General features: G+C 40.0%; 1 protein-coding gene across 4 annotated transcripts in view; it reads right to left on the bottom strand.

The window, feature by feature from the left end:
* COL14A1 (collagen type XIV alpha 1 chain) overlaps positions 1 to 27,778 on the bottom strand; it is a 239,414-nt gene that overhangs the window by 13,118 nt on the left and 198,518 nt on the right. For 3 of the 4 annotated variants that reach the window (XM_036876369.2, XM_036876368.2, XM_036876370.2), the window contains exons 41-45: positions 20,172 to 20,225; positions 19,631 to 19,702; positions 9,879 to 9,914; positions 8,790 to 8,856; positions 5,728 to 5,916 (exon numbers count right to left, since the gene is read on the bottom strand). In XM_036876369.2, coding sequence (XP_036732264.2) covers positions 5,728 to 5,916; positions 8,790 to 8,856; positions 9,879 to 9,914; positions 19,631 to 19,702; positions 20,172 to 20,225 — 418 coding nt within the window. Of the gene's footprint in view, positions 1 to 5,727; positions 5,917 to 8,789; positions 8,857 to 9,878; positions 9,915 to 17,557; positions 17,851 to 19,630; positions 19,703 to 20,171; positions 20,226 to 27,778 lie in introns of those variants that run through there. The other variant, XM_036876371.2, reaches the window with a different exon arrangement.

A 27,778-nucleotide genomic window follows, 5' to 3' on the forward strand; every position in this document is an offset into this window, starting at 1 on the left:
TGCCTTGTTCCAGGTTTTCCCCCTATTTGGCTTCAGGGTGAGATACTATAATAGAAGTATAGTTTCTCTATAGAAATAGAAGTATAATTTCTCTATAGGAATACCTATGAGTACCCAAAATTGCCATATTTGGTAATATCCCCACGTGGACTCTTACATAGCCTGGGCACATTCTAAAATCCTAGAAGAACTGTCAAGGGCCAAAATGAGTAACACGGAAAATGTTTTTATCGCATTCATATTTACCCAACAGATCACCAGCTTCACCTCAAAGCTGGTGGATTGCCGGGTCACGGATGCCCAAGGCTGTCCAAACACACCAGAACAGAGTGCACAAGAAACTCACGAAGAGTACAGCCACAGCCCACTAAGACATTCTGGTCAGTCAGCAGTTCACATGTTTTGAATTGTGGTTATTAGGAGCCATAATGAAACAGGGCTCACCAGAGCCTGCAGTGCTGGCCTCTCCCCTGAACCCTGCTGAGCAATGACTTCAAAGGTGGCAACAGGGCAGAGTGGAGTGAGCACAGGTATTCTGGAATCCCACAGGTCAGGATTTGAATTCTGGTCTCCTATAGTTCAGCTGGGTGACCTTGGACAATTGACAATCCAGCTGAGCCTCAGTCTCCTCACCTAAAAATGGGGCTAATACTGATCTCATATAATTTTTATCAGCATTAATAATGTGCTAAGCAACTGAAAGTCTATTAAGTAGTTGCTTAATAAATGCCGGCACCCTTTCTTATCAAAGGCCACTGTGAGTGATGTTTCCTCTAAATTCTGACATCATTTACCTTCTACATATCTTGCTTAGCATTTACCATCTCCCGACTCATACATTCAGTAATGTCTCCTTCCTTATCCTAACCATGTCTCCTATTTCATCCAAATGAAAGTGTGTGTATATAGGACTGAGCACAATATTGGCAGATGGCTTTGGTGCCCTAATATCTGAAAGCCATAAATAATATTATTATCTCACACACTGTGAAGCCAAACCCCTTACATAAACTCTTACATTAAATAAATATTTGCTAATTTATTGTACAAAACAACCCAGATATAAATTCCATCTGTTATGGATATAGACTCTAAACATGAAACTCTCTAGTTAGAGGATCCCTGGGAGCCAATATATTTTGGAGAATCATGGAAACTGAAGGAGTTGTACAAATTCTGAAATCAGGAATATTTTCCAGTTTTTTTCAAGTAAATAAAGAAACTTAATTGTGTGAGCTGGAGACCACCAAACTTACTGTTTGGTTTTTTTTTTGTTTTAATTTTTTATTAAGGTATTATTGACATACACTTTTATGAAGGTTTCACATGAAAAAACAATGTGGTTACTACATTTACCCATATTATCAAGTCCCCACCCATACCCCAGTGCAGTCACTGTCAACAAACTTACTGTTGAGTGGGTTAATATATGATTCAAGATGTCAGTGTGGATAATAAACATTTAGTAAATGGAATAAGGAAATAGATGAGTCATCTGGGCCTGACACGCAGACACTGGAGTTAGAAATGCAGCTCTTATCAAGGGGACCTTGTTAGAATTACATGCGGCTATGACTGGAGAGTAAGTTATGGTCAGAATAGTTAGGACTCAGGGAACAAAAGAAGAGCTTTAAAGCTGATCCATCCCCTTTTCTGAATTTTGGAAGCCAGGATATAGAGCCATTTACCTGAAGACAGGGCAGGACATAATGGGGAGAGGCAACAAAATCCTAGCCCATGAGGGAGCAGCTTTGCTTTGACGTAACAGTGCAGCGTAAGTGACCAAAAAAAGCAGGTGAGAAATTGGGCTGCATAATATTTTGCTTCTGTGATGCAAATGGAACCTCTTTAATTCTGGGTGCCAATACTTAGACAAGTCTAAGTTGGAGTTCAAGCTGTAGATGAACAAAGTAAGCTACAGGACCCCTTCGAATCACTCAATTTGAAGAATTCTTTGTATATATTACAACCTATCTGAGGGGATAATTAAAAGACTGCTCCACACAAACTTATGAAAACTACTTCGTTTAAACTAAAGGAGACAAATGAGAGAGAGCTAGAGGTAGAGAGGTAGATTTTCAGATGGAGCAAAAATAGTCTTCTGTTAGGTAATGACAGTCGTGAACAGCCAGCCACCCACTTCACATTGCCAACATGGAGGAGAGATGTGAAACCTCTTCTGTTCTTAAAAAATACATATTTGGGGGCTATTTCATTGATAATGATAGGGTTAATCAAAGATCCTGTACAAGAACAGTTATTTCAAACTGAGGTCATGAAATCTAAGTTTGCTCCTCAGTCTTTAACAAAAGAAGAAAAAAGTTAAAGAAAGTAGGGGTAAGTAGTATTTCTTTTTGCCTCATTGATATAAGTTTGTATGCATACACATGCATGTGCACACTGCATCGTGATGTAAAATGTATTTCTTACTGTGTATCATGTTTATGAAGGTTTGAAAACCTTTTGAAAAATTATAACAGAGACATCAGATGCAGTGCTTGTGACAAAATTTCGCCAAAGTCAATGGAGTCATGAATTTTTTTTATGAAAACTCATGTGAGACTTGCTGGAAACCTCTGCAGAAAATGAGGTTCATTTAAGTGCTAAGCCAGAGTGCTCAACAGCCATACTTCTTTTAATCTTGCTTTTGTAGTTTGTCATTTGTCTAAATACAGTGCCTAGAAGGAACACTTATTTTTACTCATTACAATAGGGTGTCCTTTCAAAATTATATTATAGAGCATAGTGATAATCTTATTTTATACAGCAAACTCCCCCATTCCATGATCTCTGCTTTTTACTTCTAGTCCTGATATTAACTGACTGAGCCTCTTTGATCCTCAATATTTTTATGATTCCTTCTGTATAAATAAATGGTCAGGAGAAAAGATGGTCGAGCGTTGTTCAGTTTTAAAATTATGTTGTTTTTTCTTAGTGCAAAGGCATTTTTCTCTCTCAATCTTCTTTGGGTATTTGGACCAAAAGTTCAAAACATCATTCTTTCTTGCAGCAAAAAATCCCAACTACAGCTGGATTGAAATATTTTCCTGGGAATGAAAAGTCTCTGGGTAATTGGCCTACAAACACCACCCTTAACCCAAAACCACACTCCTTAAATGGTGATCAACAAAAGTCATCTTCCATCATGCTCAAGGGCACTTCTTACTTTTTGTCTTACTGTCATCCTCCAGTATTTGTGAAATATAGGATTTTGCTTGTCTACTATACTTTTTAGGAATATATACATCTCCATGTATGTAAGAAAATCATGTCATGGAAATTCATATTTCAAGGGTTGTCTGGATCACTGTTTGAAAACTCCTGCATGATTTTCCTCTGGTCTAAGCATTCAAGGGCTCTCACAGCAGGAAAGATTCAATCTGGCAAGAGTAAGGACAGGACTTCCAGAAAGAACAAAGACAACATGTGACTTGCTGAGAGTGACTCAACCACTGGCTCTGAGCTCCCTGAGTCACAGTTGATCCATTGCCAACACCATCAGAGGGTGCCCTGCTGACAGAGGGGGCCACTTCCTGGCTGCCAGGTCTTTCATGTGCTGTGAGAGAATTTTGCCCTTCCCTCCATCTGCTGATTTAGTCCCCTGGCACAGGATAAGCTTCAGAAAGGAAAATCAGAACTGGGTCCCAACCAAAGCAACAACTATCTAGTGAGGACCTATTATGTGCAAAGCAATTCAACCCCAATCCCTGCTCTAGGCAATCTAGCTGCTTCCTAACATCTGACGGGTGCTAAACTGGGTGGGTAAGAGTCAGTGCGCCATGTGTTCAGCGGGGTGGAGACATTTGTGGTCTGGGCTGATCAACATAAGCTTCATGCCTGAAACAAAAGTTAAGCTGAGCCTTGAACTAAGAGTAAGAAGCACATAAGACAAAAGCAAAGGGCATTTCTGAAGGGGGAAGAACAGTGTGCATGAAAGTGCAGAGGCAGAAATGCACAAGGCCTGTGGGCATGGATCAAGAAGGAACATGAAATAGTATCTTTGCAATCTGCAGTTTATGTCCCAAATTTTATAAAAGGGAGTATATCCTACCCATCTCACAAAAGTAACATGATTCACAGGGCAGACAGGTAATAGTTAGCTTTTCCCCAGATCTACATTCTATGAAATTGTGTCTTAGGAAACATTTTTATCAGTTGTCTGTTTTCTCATCACTTTCCTTGTGGTTAATATGTAATCTCTATTTCCCATATCTCTTCTGTCTGCTTCCGGAGTGAGAGATCTTGGTCAATTATAGAACTGGGTGAAATTCAAAGAGTCTTAATATTATATTACACAATACTGCTAAGACCTGTGGAGAGTAAAAATAAAGGCTAAATAGGATCTCTATTTTAAAGAAAATTTAGTAAGAAAGACAAAACATTGGCACATGGAATTATTAATTAAATGCTGCCTCATATTATAGGAAAATGAGCCACAACAGTATTTGAATTTGAAGTTGATAGCTGACATGGTCTACCTAGGCATATGTGAATCCTCTGTTAATATTACTCATGACTCACCTCAGGGCTGCCACCAACTGTTGCCCAGTATGGGCACTGCACAAAGAAAAAACCAAAGACTGCAATATAATGAGTTATAAGAAATAAATATTTGGTCATTCAAATGATCAAAATTATTTCTCAGATATTATTGGTCTTCATCCACAGTTCCTGAAAATGCTTCAGAGCCATGAAGATTAAATGGGTGTCTTAACGAGAGACTTTTGGACCCTACCCAAGGGTGGGGGCTAGAGGTTAAATCCAGCAAATGGCCAATGATTTAATCAGTCATGACTATGCACTGAAGCCCTTGCAAAAACCCATGAGATGAACACTATGCTGTTTTGCATCCTGTTTCCCTGTTGGAAAAAGCTTCCACAGTTGGGGAACCAAAATTCTTCCAGGTGCCACCAAGCCAGGCCCCAAACTCCATGAGGATAGAAGCTCCTTTATATGGGACCTTGTCCTATGTAGCTCTTCATCTGGCTATTAGCTTCTATCCTTTATGGTATCTGTATTAAACTGGTAAACAAATGTTTTCCTGAGTTCTGTGGGCTGCTCTAGCAAATGAGTCAAACCTAAGGGGGAGGTTATGGGAACCTCCAATCTGTAGCCTATTGGTCACAGGCACAGGTAACTGCCTAGGGCATGAGATGGGCACCTGGAGAGGCAGGATAGAGGGCAGTCTTGTAGGATGGAGGCCTTAACTTGGGGGATCTGGTAATGTCTCCAGGCAGATAGTGTTAGAATTCAGTTGAGTTCTCAGACACCCTGCTCATACACTCACTCCCATGCACACACACATTAGAATCGGATCCAGGAACCCAAATAGGAAGATGTAGGAAGTGAGCTCTCTGCTTACCATGACATATGTGTGATGGCACATCTGACTAGAGGGGGACATCATTTTCTAATTCTTCCACTGCAAAGGGGTACCTCTTCTTAATTCATTTTTCTCTCATTAGCTCAAAAGCCTCTTAAAGGTGAGTTGGGGTTTCTGATCCTCCTTTTTCATAAAAGCAGATATGGCTCTTGATAAACACTGTGGAGATTACTCAATTTCCTCAATCTTGATAAATAAACAAGAAGCTGAAGAATACATGGGGTGGACTATAATTTAGGTCCATTATTCGGGACTTCATCATCATATAAGCACCACTGTTACCATCTGTCTGCATCACTACACTCTTCTCTGAGAGGTTCAAAGAGAGGAGGGGTCTAGCTTACCTCGTTCTCCTGGGGTCCCTGGCACGCCTGCATTTCCTGGGAAGCCTGGGGAACCTGGGGGTCCTTGTTCACCAGGGGTGCCAGGGGAGCCCGGCCTCCCAGGCTCCCCAGGAGGCCCTTGGATGGTCCGGATTGATGTGGAGTGGCTGGGAATCTGGTTGAGGATGGCTGTGTATCTGGCCATGTGACCTGAGACATGAAGGACAAACAGCATCCGATGAACTGTCACACCCAGAAAGGGAGGGCTGGAAGGTGACTTGTCTAGGCTCTGAACAGTTCTGTCAGTCACCCACATGGAGAAAAGCATACCCCGCCGAAATACGATGATTCCCAACTTAAAAATGTTACGTTTTACTTTAGATGACATTAACAATTGGATTATATTCAAGCCGAGGCTCATGTATTCGGAATTCCACAGCTCACATTAGCATCTCAGAAAACATTACTGAACAGAAGTCATAAATTTTATCTTCACCCCCAACATTTATCTGACCCCTAATCCCTCACTCAGCTGCCCTTTATCTCCAGCAATTTCCCTTCAAGTCGTTTGTCTTTTTTCCAACCCACAAAGCCTACTCCACCCTCTTGCTCACAAATCCCCAGGCAAGTGTTCTGTTTCAATTCATCTCTTCACTGCCAGGCCTTTTTGCAGGAACCTCTCTTTGGGTCCCAGATGCAGAAACTCCCACTGGCTTTATTTTTTTAAAAAATCTGGCTCTCTCTCCCATAATCCCTTAACTCTGTTTTGTCTAGAAGATTGCATTTTAATAAGATGAAGTATAGATTAATGGAGTACTTGATACCATAATGTCTAATTTTCCATCATCATCAGGAATAAGATTTCCCCCCATAAATAAATTTCCTATATGACTGTGATTTATCCCTTTTCAAACATTCAAACTTAAATAAGGAATATCAACCATTTTTAAGGGCATTATTTCTAAAACATATTCAATGCATTCTTAGGTATAGGACCACGTCTATAACTAGGACTGGCTTCCCCATGACTCAGGGGCCATCAGCAGGCACATTCATGATGGTCTGGTGGGGGGAGAGGGGGTCACACATTTCCACATCTGCTTTCTCAGCCTCTTCCTCTAACATGGGGACTGTGCTTTCTCACCTCTCGAGCTGTCATCACTTTGGCCTCACACTTTTTCACATATAGCCTTTCCTAGCATAACTCTTCTGATCAGCTCTGGATTAAAAATGAGATAACTGAGCATTTGAGGAATGATAACACTAACTGATCAATCAAGTTCTGAAGGGAAGCCTGAGGAATGAAATAGGGGCCCAGAGAAACCTGAAGTTGTGTGCAGGAAGATGGCTGAGGTACCAGAAATACAGCCCTGGGTAGGTTAGGTCTTGCTCATAAAGCTGCATGCAGTCTCCTTGATTTCTCTCTCTCACAACTGCATTAACAGACAGAGCCTCCTTTCTTTACAGATTTATTTTAACTTTCTTGTATAACCCCCTGCTGGCTTCCATTTCCTAGATGTCATTCACAAGAATCTGAGGATTCCTGAGTGGAAAAACTCAATTTGGAATTCTCAGTGTTTAGAGTATGTTTTGAATAATCATATATTTACATTGGATTTTTATTCCGGTGGAATAAGATAGCAACTGCTGTGAAATCTTCCACATGTTATGGCCAGTGAGTCATATCAGGATTTAACCTCTAGATTTCCTTGAAACAATTATATACTCATTTACACTGCATATTTGAAATGAGAAAATTACAAAATGATCTAAGATACAAGTTAGTTTTGGACATATTCTAATTAATTTTCAACTTCCCTCTCCTAGTTTGCTGTTTTTAAAGATCCTCTGTTGGCATTAAACTGGAACAGTTTCACTTAACTCGTAAATTCTCTCACACACACACACAAATTTAGTTTGGGCAATAAAATATCAAATTAAATAAAGTTAAAATATAGGGAGCATTACTATTATGTCTGAAGATAGTAGTTTTATACTCAGTTTGCCCTGAGTATTTTGTCTTAATGAAAACTCTACCATGAGACCATGCAGACCTTGCACCATGCCTTCCCCAGGGTGAGATCTGGGTTTATCTACTACAGATGGAAATTTGGACGTAGCTAATAGGGACTCCTTGGACCTTGGATACTTACAGGACTCCCAAACTCCCCTGGTTAAAAAATATAGCACTTCAAAGCTGTTAGGTAGCCATGCAGGGAAGGTGCTATCTGGGTGGGAGGCTTCAGAGCAGAGCTAGGCCAGAGATGACTGGGTGTGGGAGGAATATTTCTTCTCTGCATGGCCTTAGATCTTCCTGGAAATGAACAAATTACTGGCAAAGAGAAGGAGGGTCCACACAAGTAACCTCTGGGTAGATCACTGAGACAAAATACAGAGCCGATGGGTAGCGGGGTATATACGAAATGGGTGGGTATATAAGTGAATAAAGACACAGCAGTAATTGAAATACTGTGTTCTGGGAAAGCTTGAGTTTAAATGAAGAAGTGGGACAGGTGTCATATAAAGTGTGTTCTAGTGTAATTTTTGACATGAAGCCCAAATATCATGACAAATGTCACATGAAGCCTGTCCCTGTGTGTATGTGTGCTTGTATTTTGGCATAAAGAATAAAGGGAAGGACCTTGGGCTAACCACAATAATAAAGGATAAAAATGGAGATATTGATTTAAATTTAGTGAGTTAACAGAAATCGACACTATGAACCAACTTTTGGAAAGTCGCTTCTGATGCCTTTATCTGGCAGCTTTCGAGTGCTGAGTAGCCATATCAAGTGCTGAGAGATGAGGAAGGAGTAAAAGGTTTGATCTGGGCAGTCATAACTCTGCAAGAGTAAAAGGAGAGCTCTGGGACACAGAGGCCCCTGGTGCCTGTGCCAGCAATGTAGAATTCCAGGGTCATCTGTAACAATCTCTTAGATGGGTTAGTAATGCCATCTGTACAGCTTATGTGTCTGCATGGAGACAGAGCTTTAGAGGTGTTTTTCTAAGCCATTATGTTTATGGGAAAGGCAAATTCCAATCTGGACAAGTAATAGAAAACAACCATAATTATAATGCACTTACTCTGGATGAGCTGTTCACACACCTGACGTGCCACTGATCTCACCATGGACTGAGACTGCAGGTCACCCTGGGTGAGAAAAAGGCATACTTCTGACTCTCAGTCACAAGCCCGGCACAGGGCAGGACTTCCAGTTTGCAGATGTGACTTGACCCTTTGCTCCCACTTGGGCTCTTTGGCTCCTAACAACAGGTAGGATTGACACCAGGGTGACACAAGAGAAGGAGTAAGCAATTTGACACTCATGGTGCAAGATTCCTGAGAGCTTTTATTAAACCTAGAAAGCTCAAGTAAGTATTTCTGGTCCTAGACTGTAAAAAATTTAATAGTTTTGAAACAAACCCATATACATTTAATGCCTCCTTTATTGTTCTTTAGAGCTTATAAAATGTAGCACTTTCTCAGGCAGTGGCTTAGTTGATACTAATAACAACTCAGAGGAAAGATGTTAAACTCATTTAATAGATGAATAGAGTTAAACACATTGCCCAAGTTTTTTACAGAGGTAATAGGATGAGCCCAAAGCCACAGTTGTTTCTATTTACAGCCAACAGCAAATCCTATTAGCAGCTGCATAATTTTTCAAAGGGGAGAAGTTCCCTAGAATAAACTGATTTAAGCTTTGCTGCCAGTTCTTTGATTCTATACTGGCCATTGTCTTCCTGGGTGCAAACATTGGTCCATAAGGAAAATTACAATTCCCATTCTGCTACAAGGCATTTGTATAGAGCTTTGTATTTTCTGAAGCCTTTTCACCTCTATTGTATAATTTTGTCATCAAATTCATTTTGTGAGTTAGATGAGTTTGATCCTCTCCATTTTATCCACAAAGAAATGGGCCTAAGGTCATGTACCTGAATGGTAGTGGATATTCAACTAGAAACCAGCATTCCTGACTTCCTGCCCACAGGGTATTTTCCACTTGAAAATGTGCTCACAGTCAAATGAGTTGAGGAAAGGGAAGAGAAAAGGAATAGTATAAGAGCAATGAATAATCATGATAGTAAGTGACCCTCCTTTAGCAGGCTTATGCAATGAAAGATGTGCAACCAGTTAGCTGCCTCTGGTCGCCAGAGTCAGGGGGTACTTACTCGTTCTCCTCGCTCTCCCTTTGCTCCAGGGATACCCTGCAAAAAATTTTAAATTGTCAAGTTACTTGGAACACTGCATTCACCTGAGCACCTTACTTTATTAAGACTTCCTTAGCTGTAGTAATTCTTCAGCAAAAATAGATACACAACAACAGGAATAAACAAACAGCAGCATGTAATCCCACCAAACAGAAGTGGTGCCTTTAAACATTTTACTCCTCCAGCCTTTTAATACACAGGCACAGGATTCAATACAAAATTGGGATCATGCAGCGATACTTCTGTATAACATACAGTTTCACTGAATAAGTCATTTACATCTTCCCACACTAAACACCACTCTGAACTGTACTGATGCTTCATAATTTATTTCACAAATCTCTGCTCAATAGCTAAATTGCTTCAACTTTTTTAAAGAATATCTTTCAAAGGAAGGAAAAGATATTCCAACCTGAGAATTCAAGTAAGAGATGAGATTTGTGAAATCTGCTTTCTGTTCAGCATAATATCATGTGATTCTTTCTCCCTGATAACAGTAGGTCATATTAACATGAATTCTCATCTGAATTATTATTTTGTTTCATGGCTTAGCTACTCTTTGACCCATAAACTTTACTATTACTGCAAAGAATTCTTAATGAAAAAACAATGGAATTTTCAGTGTATCTTCAATGAAATTATGTTAGTAACCAAAACGTGTGTCTTCAGAAGGATTTCATCTTTTTATTTCAAATCTGAAGCAATATGAGAGATTTCACGAATAGCACTGTACTAAAAGGAGAGTGAATGGCATTTATAGATGGAATTTGCAGACTGTTCCCCATTTTTTTTTTTTTATTGAAGGGTAGTTGACACACAGTATTACATTAGTTTCAGGTGTACAACACAGTGATTCAACATTTATATACACGATAATTCTAGGTACCAGCTATCACCATACCAAGTTGTTACAATATTTTGACTATATTCCTTATGCTATACATTACATCCCGGTTACTTATTTATTTTACAATTGGAAGTGCGTGTGTATATATATATATATTTTGTGAGGGCATCTCTCATATTTATTGATCAAATGGTTGTTGACAACAATAAAATTCTCTATAGGGGGGTCAGTGCTCAATGCACAATCATTAATCCACCCCAAGCCTAATTTTCGTCAGTCTCCAATCTTTTGAAGCATAACGAACAAGTTCTTACATGGAGTACAAATTCTTACATAGTGAATAAGTTACATAGTGAACATTACAGGAGACTGTTCCCCATTTTTATACTATAATCTTAACAGGTCCCAAATCAAACTCAGTATCTTCACTAAGATCTCTATGCATTTAACAGCCACCCAAGTTTAAAATTCTGGTTTCATCTCATGGTAGGCAGGTAAACTAACTTTCTGGAAAAATGAAATGCCCTGACTTGTGGTGTTTGCTGCTTCTGGAGGTGTGACTGCTTCTGCCACAGCTGATTTCAAGCTACAATATGCTGTGACTGAAGATTGGTGAAGAGAAGCAAATAACCTACTCTCTAAGCAGGTATAAGCCAGCCTGAGCTCAGCACTGGTTCTACCTTTTCTCTTCCCTTCCCTTGCCTCTCAAATGCCTATTCAACACACACACACACACACACACACACACACACACACATTTTTGCCTTGCAGTTCCTCTTATATCTGTCCCTTCCTCCATCACCTAGATGCTGCCCTTCCCATTTCACACCAGGACAACTGCAACTTCCTTCTAATTAACTTCCCTAACTAAAGACCTCCCCTCCAGTTCATCCTCCACACAACCAGTAGTCTCACCTTCCTTAGACACCACCAGCATCCAAATTAGAAAGCCTAGTGACTACTGAATGAGGGTTGCTCTTTCTGTTCAAAACCACTCAGCGATTCTTAGACATCCATGCAACAAAGTCAAAGTCCTTGAATTCAACATCTTGTCATCAAAGTTCAAGCTCCCTGTCTCCTACTCCACAAAATTACAATTTCTCATTCCCACAGATCTGATGTACAGTGTATGAAAACATTTGAAATGTGAGAAGAGTATTAAACATAAATTAGCAACAGTAGGAATATTCTAACACAATAGTGAGCTCAAATATTGGTTATTTAACACTAAATTTTTATTGTTATTTTTTATAATGATTTTTTTTTTGTTATCATTAATCTACAATTACATGAAGAACATGTTTACTAGGCTCCCCCCTTCACCAAGTTCCCCCCACAATCCCCATTACAGTCACTGTCCATCAGCGTAGTAAGATGCTATAGAATCACTACTTGTCTTCTCTATGTTGTACAGCCCTCCCCATGCCCCCCCAACACACATTATACATGCTAATCGTAAGGCCCCCTTTCTTTTTCCCCACCCCATATCCCTCCTTCCCACCCATCCTCCCCAGTCCCTTTCCCTTTGGTAACTGTTAGTCCATTCTTGGGTTCTGTGATTCTGCTGCTGCTTTGTTCCTTCAGTTTTTCTTTGTTCTTTTACTCCACATATGAATGAAATCATTTGGTACTTGTCTTTCTCCACCTGGCTTATTTCACTGAGCATAATACCCTCTAGCTCCATCCATGTTGTTGCAAATGGTAGGATTTGTTTTCTTCTTATGGCTGAATAATATTCCATTGTGTATGTGTACCACATCTTTATCCATAAATTTTTATTGTTTATTTAACTACAAGTTGATTCATGGATTTCTCTTGTCTGTATAGATAGCAAGATACCTAAAACTGGGGACCATAACTTACACTATTTTAAATTTCCAAAATCACCCTGTTTCTTGCATAAAAGAGTCACTTAAACATTTAACTAAATCCAATATTAAACTGAAACATTTATTGTAAATCTAGGACTGTTGTCTATTTCCTCCACTTTGAGTTTCCTTTTGTTTCATTAATAAAATGAAAATAAAATATTAACTAACTTTAACTAAAAGTTACTTTTGTTTTTGAAAAGTAAAGGGTGGATTTACCCTTTACTTAAGTAAATCTACCCTTTAATATACTGTAAGACTATTTTTCAAAATTACAAATGAGGTCAATAATCAATAAAGCCCAAGAAAACTTTATTTAAAAAAAAATATGCATACTCTTACACATAAATGGTAGAATCGTAATGTTGGGTATATGGGTGTTCACTCTAAATTCTTTCAATTTTGTGTATGTTTGAAATTTTTCATACTAATATTTTGGGAAAAGATATATGTCAGGGATCTGTAAGCCACTTAAACCCCCTGAGTTTCTTTGTAAGATGAGGCCATTCAATTAAACGGTCTCTGGGGTACCTTGCAATGCTGACATACTAGCATCTCATAATGTAGTCATTATTCGGAATGAGGTAGCACAAGGGACAGAAACTGATTTTAAAAAAGAAATACCAAAGCTGAGCTTGCATGGAAGGAATCTCAACCTCTACAAATAACATAGATCCCTCTATTGTGTCTCTCTCTCACCATGTTAGTCCCAGAAGGCAGTCTGAGTCTGGCTTGTGAATTTCTGAAGCTCCAGTTCCTAGGAATATGCTTGGGACCTAGCAGGTGCTCAAAAATACACATTAACTGAATGAATGAATGGCTGAATTTCACTTCAAGTTTGGGTGATAAGCCAATTTGTGCTTCATTTTAACTGCCTTAATTGAAAAAAAGAAAGAAAAATATTTAAGACTTACTCAGGCACTGGGCTCTGAATCATTAGAAAAATAGTTGATTCTGTTAAAAAGTATCCAACTTAAAAACTTTTTTGCATAAGTTAAGATTTACAAGGCATCCTTCCCCCCTAGTTCTTTTGGGAAATAAATGTACTGGCCATGTTCTCTTCCCTCACATCTTAGAATCCACAAATGGCTAAGTCCCTAAAGAAACAGTAAAGGACTCTGGTAGGTTTAACTGGAGAGAAAAGCTACTTACATTACCATGAAATAAATTTTAATGGAACCAGCTTTTCAAGCATTAGATGCAAAACAAAACCAAAAATCAGCAAACAAAAATAACTCAATATTCCACATTTTAAATATATTAAGAAACTATTTGTGGACTTAGACTGTTTTTACCATGTCCCAAGCACTGTTCTCAGTGTACTAATCCATTTAACCCTTATAACAGCCCTAAAAAATTCACTCATTTAATCTTTATAAAATTCCTATGCGAGACTTATTTATCCTTTATAACAATTCTGTGAGATATTATTCCCTTTTTACATGTAAGGAAAGTGATGCATCAAGAAGTTAAATAAGTTGCCCAAGGTCACACAATAAGAAAACAGAAAAGCTAGGACCAGAACTCAGGCACCTGGCTCTGGAATCCATGCACTTCCCAGGAAAGAAACAGTGCTCAACAGATTTTCTAGCCAATATCTTCTGTTTCAGTGAAATAATTTAAAAAAGCAAACACACATCCCCCAAGCCCAACTCTAGTAATTCAGAACTAGGTTTTAACTGGAGTCATTCCCTAAAACCCATTTTATCTTGAATATTTTTAGTTCTGAACCAGTACACTATTGGCCACTGTCATCACTAGCTATCATGTATTAAAATGGCTTGCTTGGAATATTTGAAGTTTAGAAAATGAAATTACATTGCAAACATGAGTGATAAGGTAAGAGGATAGTATCATCGGCTGACACTTTGTGGTGTATAGGGCTGGATGTGTTAAATTGGGCCTGAAATTCCTCAAACTTAGACTCATGAACTCATGATGCTTGGTCTTATGTAGCTACAGAATGCAACGAGGCAGTCTCCGTGAAAGATCCACTCAGTGAAATATCTGTCTGGCAAGAGGTTATTTTTTATTCCAACTTCTCTGACATCTTTCCTCTGATTTTTGCAATATAAAACAAACACAAAATAAAAATTCCTGAGCAAGTAAAGGTCCATAACACCACCAAAGTATGCTTTGAGGGAAAACACAAATGCACATTTTCCTTTAATTTCAGGAACATTTGAAATGTAAAGAAAAGGAAATACAGTAGCTATATTCATAGATTCATAGAATTTCAGTGCTGACGGGAAGAGGAATGATCTGGTGGTCCGAGTCCCACATACTAGAGATGCCCAGTAAGCAAAATCCGAACATCCTAGCTTGGCTCCAAAGGTCTTCTATGGTGTGACCGCCAATCAATGAGAATAATTTTCTAATCTAGAGGGTATTATGCTCTGTGAAATAAGCCAGGTGGAGAAAGACAAATGCCAAATGACTTCACTCATTTGTGGAGTGTAACAATGAAGCAAAACTGAAGGAACAAAACAGCAGCAGACTCACAGAGTCCAAGAAGGGACTAGGGGTTATGAAAGGGTGGGGAGGGAGGAAGAAGGGGATTAAGGAGCATTATGATTAGCACACACAATATTAGTAGGTCATGGGGAAGGCAGTTAGCACAGAGAAGACAAGTAGTGACTCTATAGCATCTTACTATGCTGATGGACAGTGACCGCAATAGAGGGGGTGAGGACTTGATAATATGGGTGAATGTTGAAACCACAGTGTTGTTTATGTGACACCATCATGAGATTGTATATCAATGATATTTTAATAAACAATAAAAGAATTTTCTAATACTCCTCTGAACATGAATCTAACCAAAATGCAAATACACTTTCATTATTTCTTTTAACAAATACTTATTAACTGTCTTGGATAATCCTGAGATGGGATCTAGGAATAAAACATGAGTATACTAGATCTCCACCCTTACGGAACTATCATCTTAGTTGAGAGCTGGACAGTAACAGTTGAAATGAACTATCTGAGCCTGAGGAGGTGAGGCTGGTCCCACACAAGAAGTGCAGTTTTAAAGACAGAATAGCCAGGAGCTCACTCGGTGGAGAAAGGAGAAGGCAGTCCAGACAAATGGTAGAACGGTAAAACGGTGAAAAGCATAGCACATATTTGGGGGACTTTAAATAATTTCAGGTGACTCAGCTCCAAGCAAACTCTAAGCAAGTTGGAGAGGAAATTAAGGGCCCACTGAGAAGAGCCACGTGCGCCTGGCTGAATATCTGGGACTCATCCTCTGGTGACAGAGATCCAGGGAGAAGATTCAGGCCAGGGAATGACACATCCGAGTTGTACTAGAAAGATCTTCTGGCAGCTGGGGAACGGTTCAGAGCAGGGCTAGAGCAGAGGCAAACGGGTCAATTAGAACCTCTTGTGATAATCCTGTTGAGAAATAGAGCGGGGCAGGGGCAAAGAAGCTAGAGAAAGAGCTGAAAAATATTAAAATGCACAGAAAACAGGGGTGCCCTGCGTTTGCTCTGTTTTACTACAATCCCTATCTAAGCATGCCATCTTCCGGTCGGAAAGCCGCCCTCTTCCCAGATCCCAGTGAACTGCTGTCCCCTTCAGGAGCCACTTTCCCCACCCGCTCAGCTCAGGGGGTATTGCCTTCTCTGTCTCTCTCTCTTTCTCAATAGAACTTACACTGTTAGTTCCTTCTATTTCCCTTAAGGCATTTCTCACTTTCTGCCTTTTATTATGCCTACTTGAATAAAAAAAAAAACCATCATTCTCTCAGATCTCCCATAAATGTGGAGAAATATGTTGGTTATCTTTGGTACCCCTCGGAACCCCTCTCTGCCATGTGTATTGTACATACTGTGGCTACCTAGTGAATATTTTAAACGAATGAAGTAGGAAACTGACATCCTGAGAGGCTAGATAAGTTGCTTAAGGGATGTGGCTCACGCCGCTACTTCAGGTAACGGCAGGGCCACGGTGAAACCCAGGAACCCTGGTTTCTGACGCAGTGCTCTTGAAATGACGTGGCACTGGTCCTACCTTCCTATGCTGATTCCAAATTAAACTCATGGCCCCTTCTTCCATGTTTTTGGAAGACAGCTTCATCACTATCTGTCCCCCTGCAGGGAAGGCACTCTATTTTAGCCTATGCTTAACCCCAGGTAGGAATTATGACCAGAGCAGCAGCCAGGCACCACATTTCGCCCTGAGAAGTCAGCAGCCAAAGGCAGAATGCATGAAAGCAAGTGTTCCTGGCACCAACTGATAGGAAACATGCTGCTATTTTCAGCGGGGCAGTCTGCCTTTCTTGGTCTCTTTCCCTCCCGCCTTCCTAGACAGACATCCATGGGAAATCAATCAAGGCCGTCCCACAGTGACGTGGAGACTGCTTTACTCACCACGCCAGTCTGGCAGCTGGCAGATACCTGGCTGCTCACATCCCAGTGCACAAGGAAAAGTCTGGGCGGGGCAGTTCAGAGAACAATTAGCTTTCGAGAGGATACGCAAAGCCTATGGCGTCACTGGCATCTACCCCCCTCCCCACCCCCAGTGCCTCTACACCAAATGGCTTCTGTCTCTGATAAAAATGTCAGTGGCACAGGGGCCCCTCGTGCCACCAGAAAAGACCCTTTTCTGTTGATTTACAACAATGAAAGACAGTTTGTTTAACCAGTATTTCGTTTCTGGGGAAAAGGTGGTTGGTGTCCCAGTACGCCTGTACTTAGAGTCTCTCCTAGAGCTATGCATGAGGAGGCAGGGTGGGGTTCTGCTCACCAACACATCCCATGCCTCACTCTACCCTTACACACCCCATTTTCCTTTTCCATGGCACCCCATGCCTTCTTTTCATTCCCATCCCATTCTACTTGGATCAGGATCAACTTAGCTGGGGTTAAGGGGAACTAGTTCTAGAAGATGTCACTAAGAGTGCGAAGAACAAGATCACCTCAAGCACAAATACACTTGTTTATTGTCTAAACAAATAAAGCAGCGTTTTAATTTTTTCTCATTTCGCTTCAGGATGCCTCAAAGCTTTTGATGTCCTAAAATCTCTCATGACTTCCTGAGAAACAGATTTAGCATACACTGTCTCTGGATGCTTCTTTAAACAGAACCCTTTGCTCTCTGAGCCCTACTGACTTGTTCTGGAACTCTTGTTCCCAGGAGCACATTTTGGGAAGCAGACAAAAGCCTGATAGCAGAGAGAATGTTTTGGAATCTCTTTTCTGGTGAGGATAGTCTAGAATCAAATGAATAAATAAATTCGCAGTTAAACGATGGTGGTCACAGGACTACGTATGCATGTGTGTGTTTTCACTTATTCACGCATGAGTGTGTCAGTGTAAATTTCCACATGCATGACCATACTTGGTAATATCGTTTTGGACTAAAAAAAAAAAGTGAAGATAAAGCAATCAAATATTCTTCTGTGACCCCTAATCAGCTTGATTTGAACAATGACAATTTATTTGGAATACATGTATGGCTTTGTAAAGTGACTGGTAAAGAGAACATTTATTTGGGTGTGCAAATTAGGAAGTGTTTGCTAAAATCTGAAGGAATTTTAATACCCTGCGTGTGCTTGTGTACCTGCATATGTGTAACATGAATCAAGGCCTAGAAAAGGGCCCAAGAGGATGAAATAATTTTATTGAAGTGATTTTTCAAGGATAAAGAGTAACATGGCCATCTGGATAGCTAAAGGGAGAGAGGTGGCTTTCTGCATGAAAACCAAAGGTTCCACTATGTTTTATTTACTGTGGTAGGTGGGAAAGGTCCCCTGAAAAGGTCCATGCCCTACCCCAGGACCTGGGAATATATTACCTTATGTGGCAAAAGGGACTTTGCAAATGTAACTTAATTAAGGGTCTTGCGGTTATGTAGGGAGATTATCTAGGATTATCCAGGTGGCCCGCATGTAACCACATAGATCGTTCCAGGTGAAGAACCTCTCTAGTCTGTGTTCAGAGGGAGATGTGGCCATGGAAGAATGGCCAGCAGGTTGCAGAGTTGCTGGTTCAGCAGAGGGAAGTTGGCCATGAGCCGGGGAATGTGGGATGTCTTTAGAAGCTCAAAGAAACAAGGAAATAAATTCTCCTCTAGACTCTACCCAAAGGAAATGTCAACACTTTGATTTTAATCCAGTTAGATCACGTCAGACTTCTACCCTACAGAGACTGAGATGAAATAGAATTCATTAACTTCTCCTGTCCTCCTTCAGAATTTTTCCCACAAATTCTTAGCATGTTTGCAGTAGGATATACATGTTCACATCTCACTTACTTTAGTTTGTGGATACAGGCATGGTGTATCACAGATGATGTCAGAATGCTGACTAATACCTGCACCCAGGAGGAATGACTTGCAAGTCACAGAAGATGCCAAATGCGGCTTTAGAGGCCATGTAATGCAACCACCTCATTTTGCAGATGAGGAGACATGCCCATTTGTATCTCCCTGATCCTACCTCTACCTACTCCCATTGATCACATTTAAGCACCAACCAAAAAGATGAGAAGCACAAAAATGGGAGGTAATTAGTTTCATTCATTGTGCTTTCATTTATACTACTGTTGACGTGTGTGTGTGTGTGCGTGCGTGTGTTTTAATGGAAAATTCTGCCTTTCTTGTAGAACTTAGAAAAGAAAAATCTACTCTCATTCTCACTAATCTTTGAATTTCTCAAGGCTTGTATTTTTTGCTCAGGAGACAGGCCTAATTAACACATAGCTATTGTACCCAACCCCTGTAAAGATGGCACTGACTCTTTTTAGAATTACAAACAATGGAAATATATATGAACAGAAGCATAGCTGATTATTTCCTGTCACGTGCATCTGTCTTTAGCCATGACATATACACAGTCTGGTCTTAGTCTTTATTCCAGGAGCTTCTCTGGTTTCCGTTATAGATTACCAGAGTCCAACACCGAATCAACATTTTGGACCCAGTTTAAACACATAAGTAAGTCAGAGGGATGATGGGACAACCATCCTGACTGGCTGTTGCCGCATACTCACAGGTGGTCCCAGGGCACCTTGGGGCCCCATGCTTCCTGTCATCCCCGGGACTCCAGGGGCTCCGGGAATACCCTGAGAGAGAGGCAGGAACATGCAGCAAAGGTGAGTACTCATCAAAGACAGCCAGCTCTCAAGGAGTGAACACATACAAAGATACTTCCTACCCCCACAAAAACCAAGACTTCAGGATTCATTGCTCATTCGGTTCCCAACTACCAAAAAAGGAGGGAAGATATTTTTTTTTTAGAGTCACCACAACATTAGTTATATGTGGTTCTTTCAAATGCAGGCCTTACCTGGGTCTAATAAAAATGAAATCAATGCAGGTGATCTTATGAGAAGGTGGCTCAGATAAAATGATCAAGTTACATGGATATGTTATTTTTAGAGCATTTTAGGGAGAGCTCTGTACCAAGAAATGAGCTCTCACCTTATAGTAAAGACAGCTGCTGAGGTGAAAATTCTGGCAGAAGAAAATCTCCCAAAAGAAATGAAAGGCTTTAAAACAGAGTATAGCCCAATAGTTTCAGGAAATACTTACAATTGGCCCAGGTGGTCCTGGAGGGCCAGAGGATCCGTCCTTCCCAGGAAAGCCCTGAGGGAAAGAAACACAGTGTGTCAGCTAGGCAGTTGCTGAAGAGGTCTTTCAGAATAGATGCACCTCACCCCTTGTAATTTTGGGGAGGCAAATCCTGCTGCTAGCTCTGGACTTCTAAGGATTCACTGCTCTTAAACCCTTCATGGAAATGGTTCTTGCCAAGGCTTTTGTGCCTGTTGGCTCTAGGAAATCATTCAGGGCAAGAATTTTAGGTGTAAGAAATGCCACTTACAAACTTAAACAGGAACTTGTTTTCAGAAAGTGTTTTTATTTAACTAAGCAGAACAGTAAGTGGAAGATCAATTCTTGGTAATTAATCAGACAAAAAGACAAAAAAGATGAATTAGTGTCTTTCATGACTAAAAGAGCTGTGGTAGGAACTCCCTACCATAGGAATCTGTACTATAAATTAGGAGTATTGCATTTGTAACTAACTTTTCAGGAGCAGCCTGGAGGGGAATACGGGGGGAATTCCTGCTGCAATGATACCATTTGACTGCTGGCGGGTGTGCTGAATGCATCATCATGGGCTTCCAAACAGGTACTTGTTTGTTTCCCATTTATCATTAAAGCAGAAAGCGAATGATGTTCTTTATAAAAATCTTCCTAAATTACTGAATGTGTGTATGGGTGGGTTCTTTTTATGTAAATAATAGAAAATAACAGCTGGAGAGACTTAGTTTTAAATGGTTATAGTTCTTAATTGTGGATGTGGTCTTTCCAATGCAGTTAAAAATACAGAAGAGGATCTTCAATCCAAAATTCACAATAGGTTCACAACATTTCATTCAAAACACCTTCTACTACATGGAGAATGGACTTTTCACCTTGGGATTTGACTCTCATAATCCAATCTCATCTCAAACTGATGCCAACCAACCTCTCCCCACTTCCTTGGTGCCTCTTCCAATTCCCTTTTGGGAATTTGTGCCACTTTTCCAGTTGTGCTGCCCTTTCTTCCCATTTATTTTGCTCAAGAAAGTCCATTGTTGTAGGGGTCCCCATCCACATTTACATTATGTCTCCATAGATCGAGGTATCAAGTGAAAGAGAGTATAAGGATGAGGCTAGACGAAAGGCAGTGCTGTGTGAGTCGGGACAAAAGGTATGAAGGGACATGAAAAGGGAGTGGGTAAGTGTGTAGGAAAAGCACTGGTCAGCAAGGGCCTTACAAGCAAGTCTGAACACCAGATAAGGCAGAAGACTCAACTGCTCACCAATGTTCATGGTTTTCCTTTTCTGTTTAGGTGCATTGCAAGGCTACATTTCACAGCCTTCAGTTCCAGCAGTTATGTTGGAGCCACAGGGCTGGGTTCTGGCCAATGGAGAGGGTTCTGGCTCATGAAAATTTCCCTTGGGTAATCCTCCACTTTCTTTTCCTCTTCTCTAGCAATTTTAGTGGCCAAATGTTGAAGATGAATGTGTCTCAGGATGAAATGACCCTGAGATCCTGAATGACTCTATGGAGCAAACACTAGACCTCCACACTTATCTACCTATCCTGTTGGCAGCATTGGACTGTGAACAAACAATAGATTTTATTGCATTGCATTGCATTAAACTGCTGAGATTTTAGGGTTGTTTGTTATAGCAGTTATCCTATACTAATACACAAGCTAATGTTTTGTTTTTGTTTCTTTTACTATGTTCTTTCCCTTCAGTTATTCAAACAAAAAATATTAAGTCAGAAAGCTGCTAGTGATAGGCCCTGAGACAGATTAAGTTACACACAGACACACACACACACACGCACACACACACACACACCATTACCTGGATTTACTAACTAAACAATAAAAGTTAATACTGATGTAGGTTGAAAGAAATTATTTTACATGGAGTTTAACTATAGCACATCCAGGAAGATGGCATTAAAAAATCAGATTATATGAGAGAGAACAGGCCTTCAAATCCTCCAGCCAAATCCTTCATATTGTCAGTGAGAAAATTGAGACCAAGAGAGGTTAGGAAAACTTATCTTAAAAAAAAAAAAAGTTAAAAAAAATCTATTATTTTCTAGGTGAAGTGTCCATATGGGAAAATGGACTGGACATACATTCAATAATTTTAAAAGATATTTTAAAAAGGACATTCATTTTCAAAGGCAAAGCATTATTTCCTGGAGTGTCCAGATGGATCACAGGCATCTTTTTAGCCCAGTGAGAACCATTTCAACATCTGCTCTCTAGAAGTTTAAGATAAAGATATTTTTAAGCAACTAGTGTAATAATTGGTCACAGCAGCAATAGGAATCTGACACAGACATTTCTCCAAATAAGAGATGGTCCACGGGAAAAATAAATAAATAAAAAGGACATTTTTTGCTTCCTGCCTTAAAGCTCTTCCAGCACTGGATGTGAAGCACACATGCACCCATGTGTAAGCACACACAGAGCACCTGCCATCCAAACTGCAGCTTGGTGGCAGAAAGACTTCCCTGACTTTTTCCAGGCTTGGGAGGGTAAAGAAAAATCTCAGAAACAAGCAGGAGCAACTTTATTCATGGTGCGAGGAAGCCATGGCATATTTTCTTAAAAGAAAACCACGTTGTTCTAAGGAAGATCCGCAGGAAATAACACATTTGCGCCTCTCTCCTGTCATACAGAAGGAACTTGAAAAGTCACACTCTGGCAGTGCTGCCCTGCGTGTGGCACAGTAAGGACATCCTTGTGGGTAGTTTTGAGTTCACTTGTTTATAGACTCCACATGTGTATCATCTGGGAGGAAAGTCAATGAAATGTTCTCAATTTGGCAGAGGGGCTAGTGCTTCAGCATCTTCAAAGAGAGCAAGAGGTAAGACACTTGTCCGCTCTGCTTTCCTGCCTACGGAGCTCCTCAGAGGTTGAGATCTCTCCCTTTCTTCTTTGCTTCCTTTCTTTCTTTTTTTGGGGCAGAAATTATTTTGTATTTACTGTTTCATTCCCAATACCTTCTTACCACATTGTGGGAACAAAATAGGTACCAATAAATGGTTGAAATTGAATAACATTGAGGCTCCTGAACGAAACGTTCTGACTATCATGTTGAATAAACATTAATCTCGGGTATAATTAGCCTGATACTGTGTAGGGCAGGGGGAAGTGTCAGGGCATCCCTCCTTGCTCTTGAACCCGCCACAAGCAGGAAGGAAAGGCATTAGAGTCATCTCCTCTCAGAAGCTGCAACTTCATTTCAGTGACTATCTCAGGGATGGTTGCCCAGAAGTAGACCCTCACGTTGCGCCATTGATTTATATAGAGAGAGGGAATGTCCTTAGGAGGAACCTGTCAGGTAGTGAACAAGGCAGAAGAGGGCAGGGGAAGGGTTAGATGATAACTGAATTTAGTTGGTGTTTGGCCATGGGGAGCTCTGGAGTGTGAGTTACAGAGAGTTGACCCAAGGTAAGGTTTTATACACTCATACCAGTTAGTTAGTCACTGCCCAGGACCAAGGTGACATTTCCAAAGGCAACTCTCTGTAAAAGGGGCAATTTGGAATTGTTAGCAGTCAACACCCATAGCAGGTCAGGAGATGGAGTACTTCTCCCCGGTAGAGGGGATCTGACCAGGGCACCCACAGTGTCCACTCCAGTGATTTTATTCTAGCACTTTCCTTCATGAACTGTCATGAACAATTGAGCATTTTTAGGAATAAGAGTTCAAGACTAAAGGCATTCTTACGGCTTCCACGAGTTACCCGTCTGCCTCATTCTGTACTGGCTATCTACTGTTATAACTAAAAGGATGTGCAGCTTAATACCACTTCAGAAACATAATCAAAGATATTTCCCCCCAAATTTCTTCCTAACCCTAGGAAGTTAAAATTTTCATATTTTCATCATTTAATAGCTTTATTTTTTAACTTTTGAATCACACTAATAAATCTATCTTTGAACGTTTTTTCCTTATAAGCCTCACATTTGTCACATTATTAAAAAGTATTTGCAGAACTACTGTGTGCTGGGCATTCTGTTCAGTTCAGGCAGATCATGACGAGCAAGACAGTCTCTTCCAACAAGTTTACAGTGTCAAGAAAAGTCAATAACTGAAAGAAATGGCAATGTGCAATGATGCTGAACTAGGGTGTTCCATGAGAACATGTATGAAGAGCACCTAATCCAGGTGAGGGAAGAGAGGGAGGGCTTCAAAGGAGAGGTGGTGTTTAAATCAATGGACGCGGCACGGCTGGGCCCGCTGCATTGGTCCCCCTGCTCAGGCATGCTGCAGCACCCACGTAACAGCCTGTTCTTCTTGCAAGCCAGTTAGCTCCTAGGTGGGGCCCAGGTTCCTTTTCTTACCTCTTCATCTCAGAGTGAGGAGAAATGGCAGCAGCTTTTTACATAAAAGCAATAAACTTAGTGAAAAGAACAATTTTGTAAAATGTTTGCATTTTACAAGGCAAAATAACTGGTGAATTCTAGCTTTGTGATTCAGCTTAACTTCCATCAAAGTTCACTGAATGGTCTTCAACCGTCACCAGCTAAAAATGTGTTCACACAATATTTCTGTATCTATAAACTTTCTGTTTCACATCAGGGAGCCAGTCTGAGAAGATGTGTGTTTGTGGATTAAATACCCTCATAAAAAGCAGCAACCCTTAATTAAGCAATGAAGAATGAATTTACGGAAGAGAAGAGTAAATGATAAACATAATGTGGGAATTCATATAAGCTGACAAACATGTCTTAAAGTGCATGAAATCAGCCACCCACAAACAGGGATACTTTATAAGTTGCTCCAGGCAGTTTTCTTTTTTTGAGATTTCCACCTCAAAATATTAATATGCCCCCACAACCCACATGAAAAATAATTCTTGCTATAAAAACTTGAAAGGATTTTCATAATTTGTTTTTGAAAACATTTGGCTTTGCTCAACTTACTAAGTTATTGTTGGCTATGATTTATCAGCAAAAGGAAATCTATCCTGAAATTTGCTTTCAAAAATCACTGATACTTGAACAAAGGCTAAATTTAACTATGGCTGGAATTGGCAAAGTATACTGTTTTAGAGAGGTTTAATTAAACATGTATTAATTTCCATTTTGCTGTTTTCTTTTCCATACTCTAGAGCAAATATTAATGCTTTTTATAGGTGGCAAGCATTTTCTATAGCTCTTTAAAAGCTTGTAGTTTCTAGGTACTGTGTCTGTGGCATCTAAAGGATGAAACCAACATGCCCACAGACTGCTGTAATTGAAATGAAAGTCAGAAGCTAGAATATTTATGTTTATGTACCTATAAGAAATAGCAGCCAGAACTAGTGACTCAATCATGATATTCACCACCCATGCCTTCTCTGAAGCCTGAACGGTGGGCCACAGATCCTGACCTTAAGATTCTGGAACACAGCCAATTGCTATGATCCTTTGACTGACGCTACACTCTCAGGTACAGTGGGAATCTGTAAGCAGGTGGCATCTGAGGAGTTTGTTGAAAAGGACCAAACTCAAACAGTAAGGCCTAGAGCAAACACTTGAAGAAACTTCTGCTGTACAATTTCAACTCTGTGGCATGGTTCTGGACTGCCATGAGCACCAGCCAAGAACCAGGGTGGCAGGCAGCCATCAGAAATAAGGCTGCTGCCTGCAGGAAAGGATTAAGACCAACCACCAGATTGAGAGGCCAAGCAGCTAAAAACCACAGACTCTGTAAAACAGGCCCAGGCTAGAGATCCCTAAGGTTAATCCTTATGTGTGAAATCACGTTGAGTCACACTGGGGAGTTTTCTGTCACATACACATCATACAGTATGTATGTGTGTGGATATACATATATATACATAATACACTAATTTAATATGTACATATATGTATCTTTATTACATATATAATTTAAATGTATGTGTGTGTGTGTGTCTGTATTTAGTAACCCACAGTGAGGACTTCAGTGACTGAAACAGTAACAATATTCTACCCAAGAAACTACTTTGGCATACAATAGGCCTAACACAATATACTGTGATTCCAAAACCTAGTTGATTATCAGAGTCATTAAGCTTTTTAAAACCCAACATTCCTAAGTCATGCCCAAGATCTTTTTGTATCTGAATCTCTGAGATTGAAACCCAAGAATCTCTGTATTTAAAACACAAAGCAAAATACAAAACAACCAATCACGTCAGTTGTGGAACTGCTGGTTTACAAATACAAACATGTCTGGCCTGACCCTGAAGGACAGCATTAGAACCAGAGCACAAGGCAGATATTATTCGTACCCTGTGCCCCAAGAGAAATACCTGTAAAGCCAGTAATAACATTAAACTAATTCGTTAAATAACTGTTCTCTCCTCAGATGTGCCAAGAGGTGCCACAATCCAAGTAAAGGCAAAAAGTAATCAGAGAAACATATTCCTACATGTGGACTATCAATTTCTATTTCACCAAGAAAGTAACCCAAACTGGGTTCCTACCATGCGAAAATGCTGGGCGAGTTATCTTCAGTGAGGGAGTCCTGCTTTTTAAAATATCTTTTGTGGGAGACTTTCCCACATTAACAAAATCCCACAGTGACCTTTCTTAACATAATTGTGTGGCAAGGGAGAGAACAGTGTGGCAGCCACAGAGATGGGTGATAACCCCGGCCTCACCACTTACTGGCTGAGCGGCATTGTTTAAGTACTCTTAATTTCTAAGCTTTAGATTCTTTGTCTGTAAAATGCGGTAACAGTGCCCAGCACTCATGGTTGTTCTGAGGATTAGAGAATATAACACTTCTTTAAAGCACCTACGCTTCGCCAATAATTAATGAGAGTGATTGCTGCTGTTTTCATTCAAATCAACTGCCAAGTCTCAACCGCATATATTATCATCTCTGTGCTTGACTGTGAGAATGTTTTCCTGGCTTTTATAAAAACCCATTTTGACACACAAAAAAGACAACTCAAATCATTCTCTCCATTAGCTTTCTGATGGTTTTTATATTTCCTCTTTTGAAGGAGGAAGATTCTCAAGAGAGTAATTATCATGAATCTAAGTATTTAACAAAATACTCCTTAGATGACTCTCTCATCACTGCTTAACATTTAGGAATTATATCCAGAAAGTTGACTCAAGTTCAATTTTTCGAGTATATTTTAAGCCCAACTCACTTTCATGAAATGAAACATTCATCAGAAATAAGGCCTTTGTATACATCAGATCCACAGAAAAAGACAGCGTATTTCAAGTATCCTTTCAATGTGAAATTCAAGAAAAGTAAACAATAAACCACTTGCTTTTTCCTTAGACTTTTTTTTTATAGTTCTTTAAAATCTTGTTAGGCATCTTAGTATATCAAGTAGAGGTATTATAAAATATTATGCTGTCCAGGCTTTTTAGGTTTTCATTGAAACTAGTAGATACTAATATTGGCTATAAAACTTAATTTTATATAGAAATTCTTTGTATTAATTAATTCCCACAATAATTCTGTGGAGTGAAATATTCTTTTTTCCTCTTCATAGATGAGGAAAGTGAAGCTAGGAAATACTAAGTAACTGGCTCCATGTCATATGGTTAGGGTCAAACTCAGGTCTGGCGAGCAGTTGAAGGCTACCCTGCTTCTCATAACCTCACAAGTTAAGCAGAATTCATA

The sequence above is a fragment of the Manis pentadactyla genome, chromosome 3, assembly GCF_030020395.1.
Source record: "Manis pentadactyla isolate mManPen7 chromosome 3, mManPen7.hap1, whole genome shotgun sequence".
NCBI classification, from domain to species: domain Eukaryota; kingdom Metazoa; phylum Chordata; class Mammalia; order Pholidota; family Manidae; genus Manis; species Manis pentadactyla.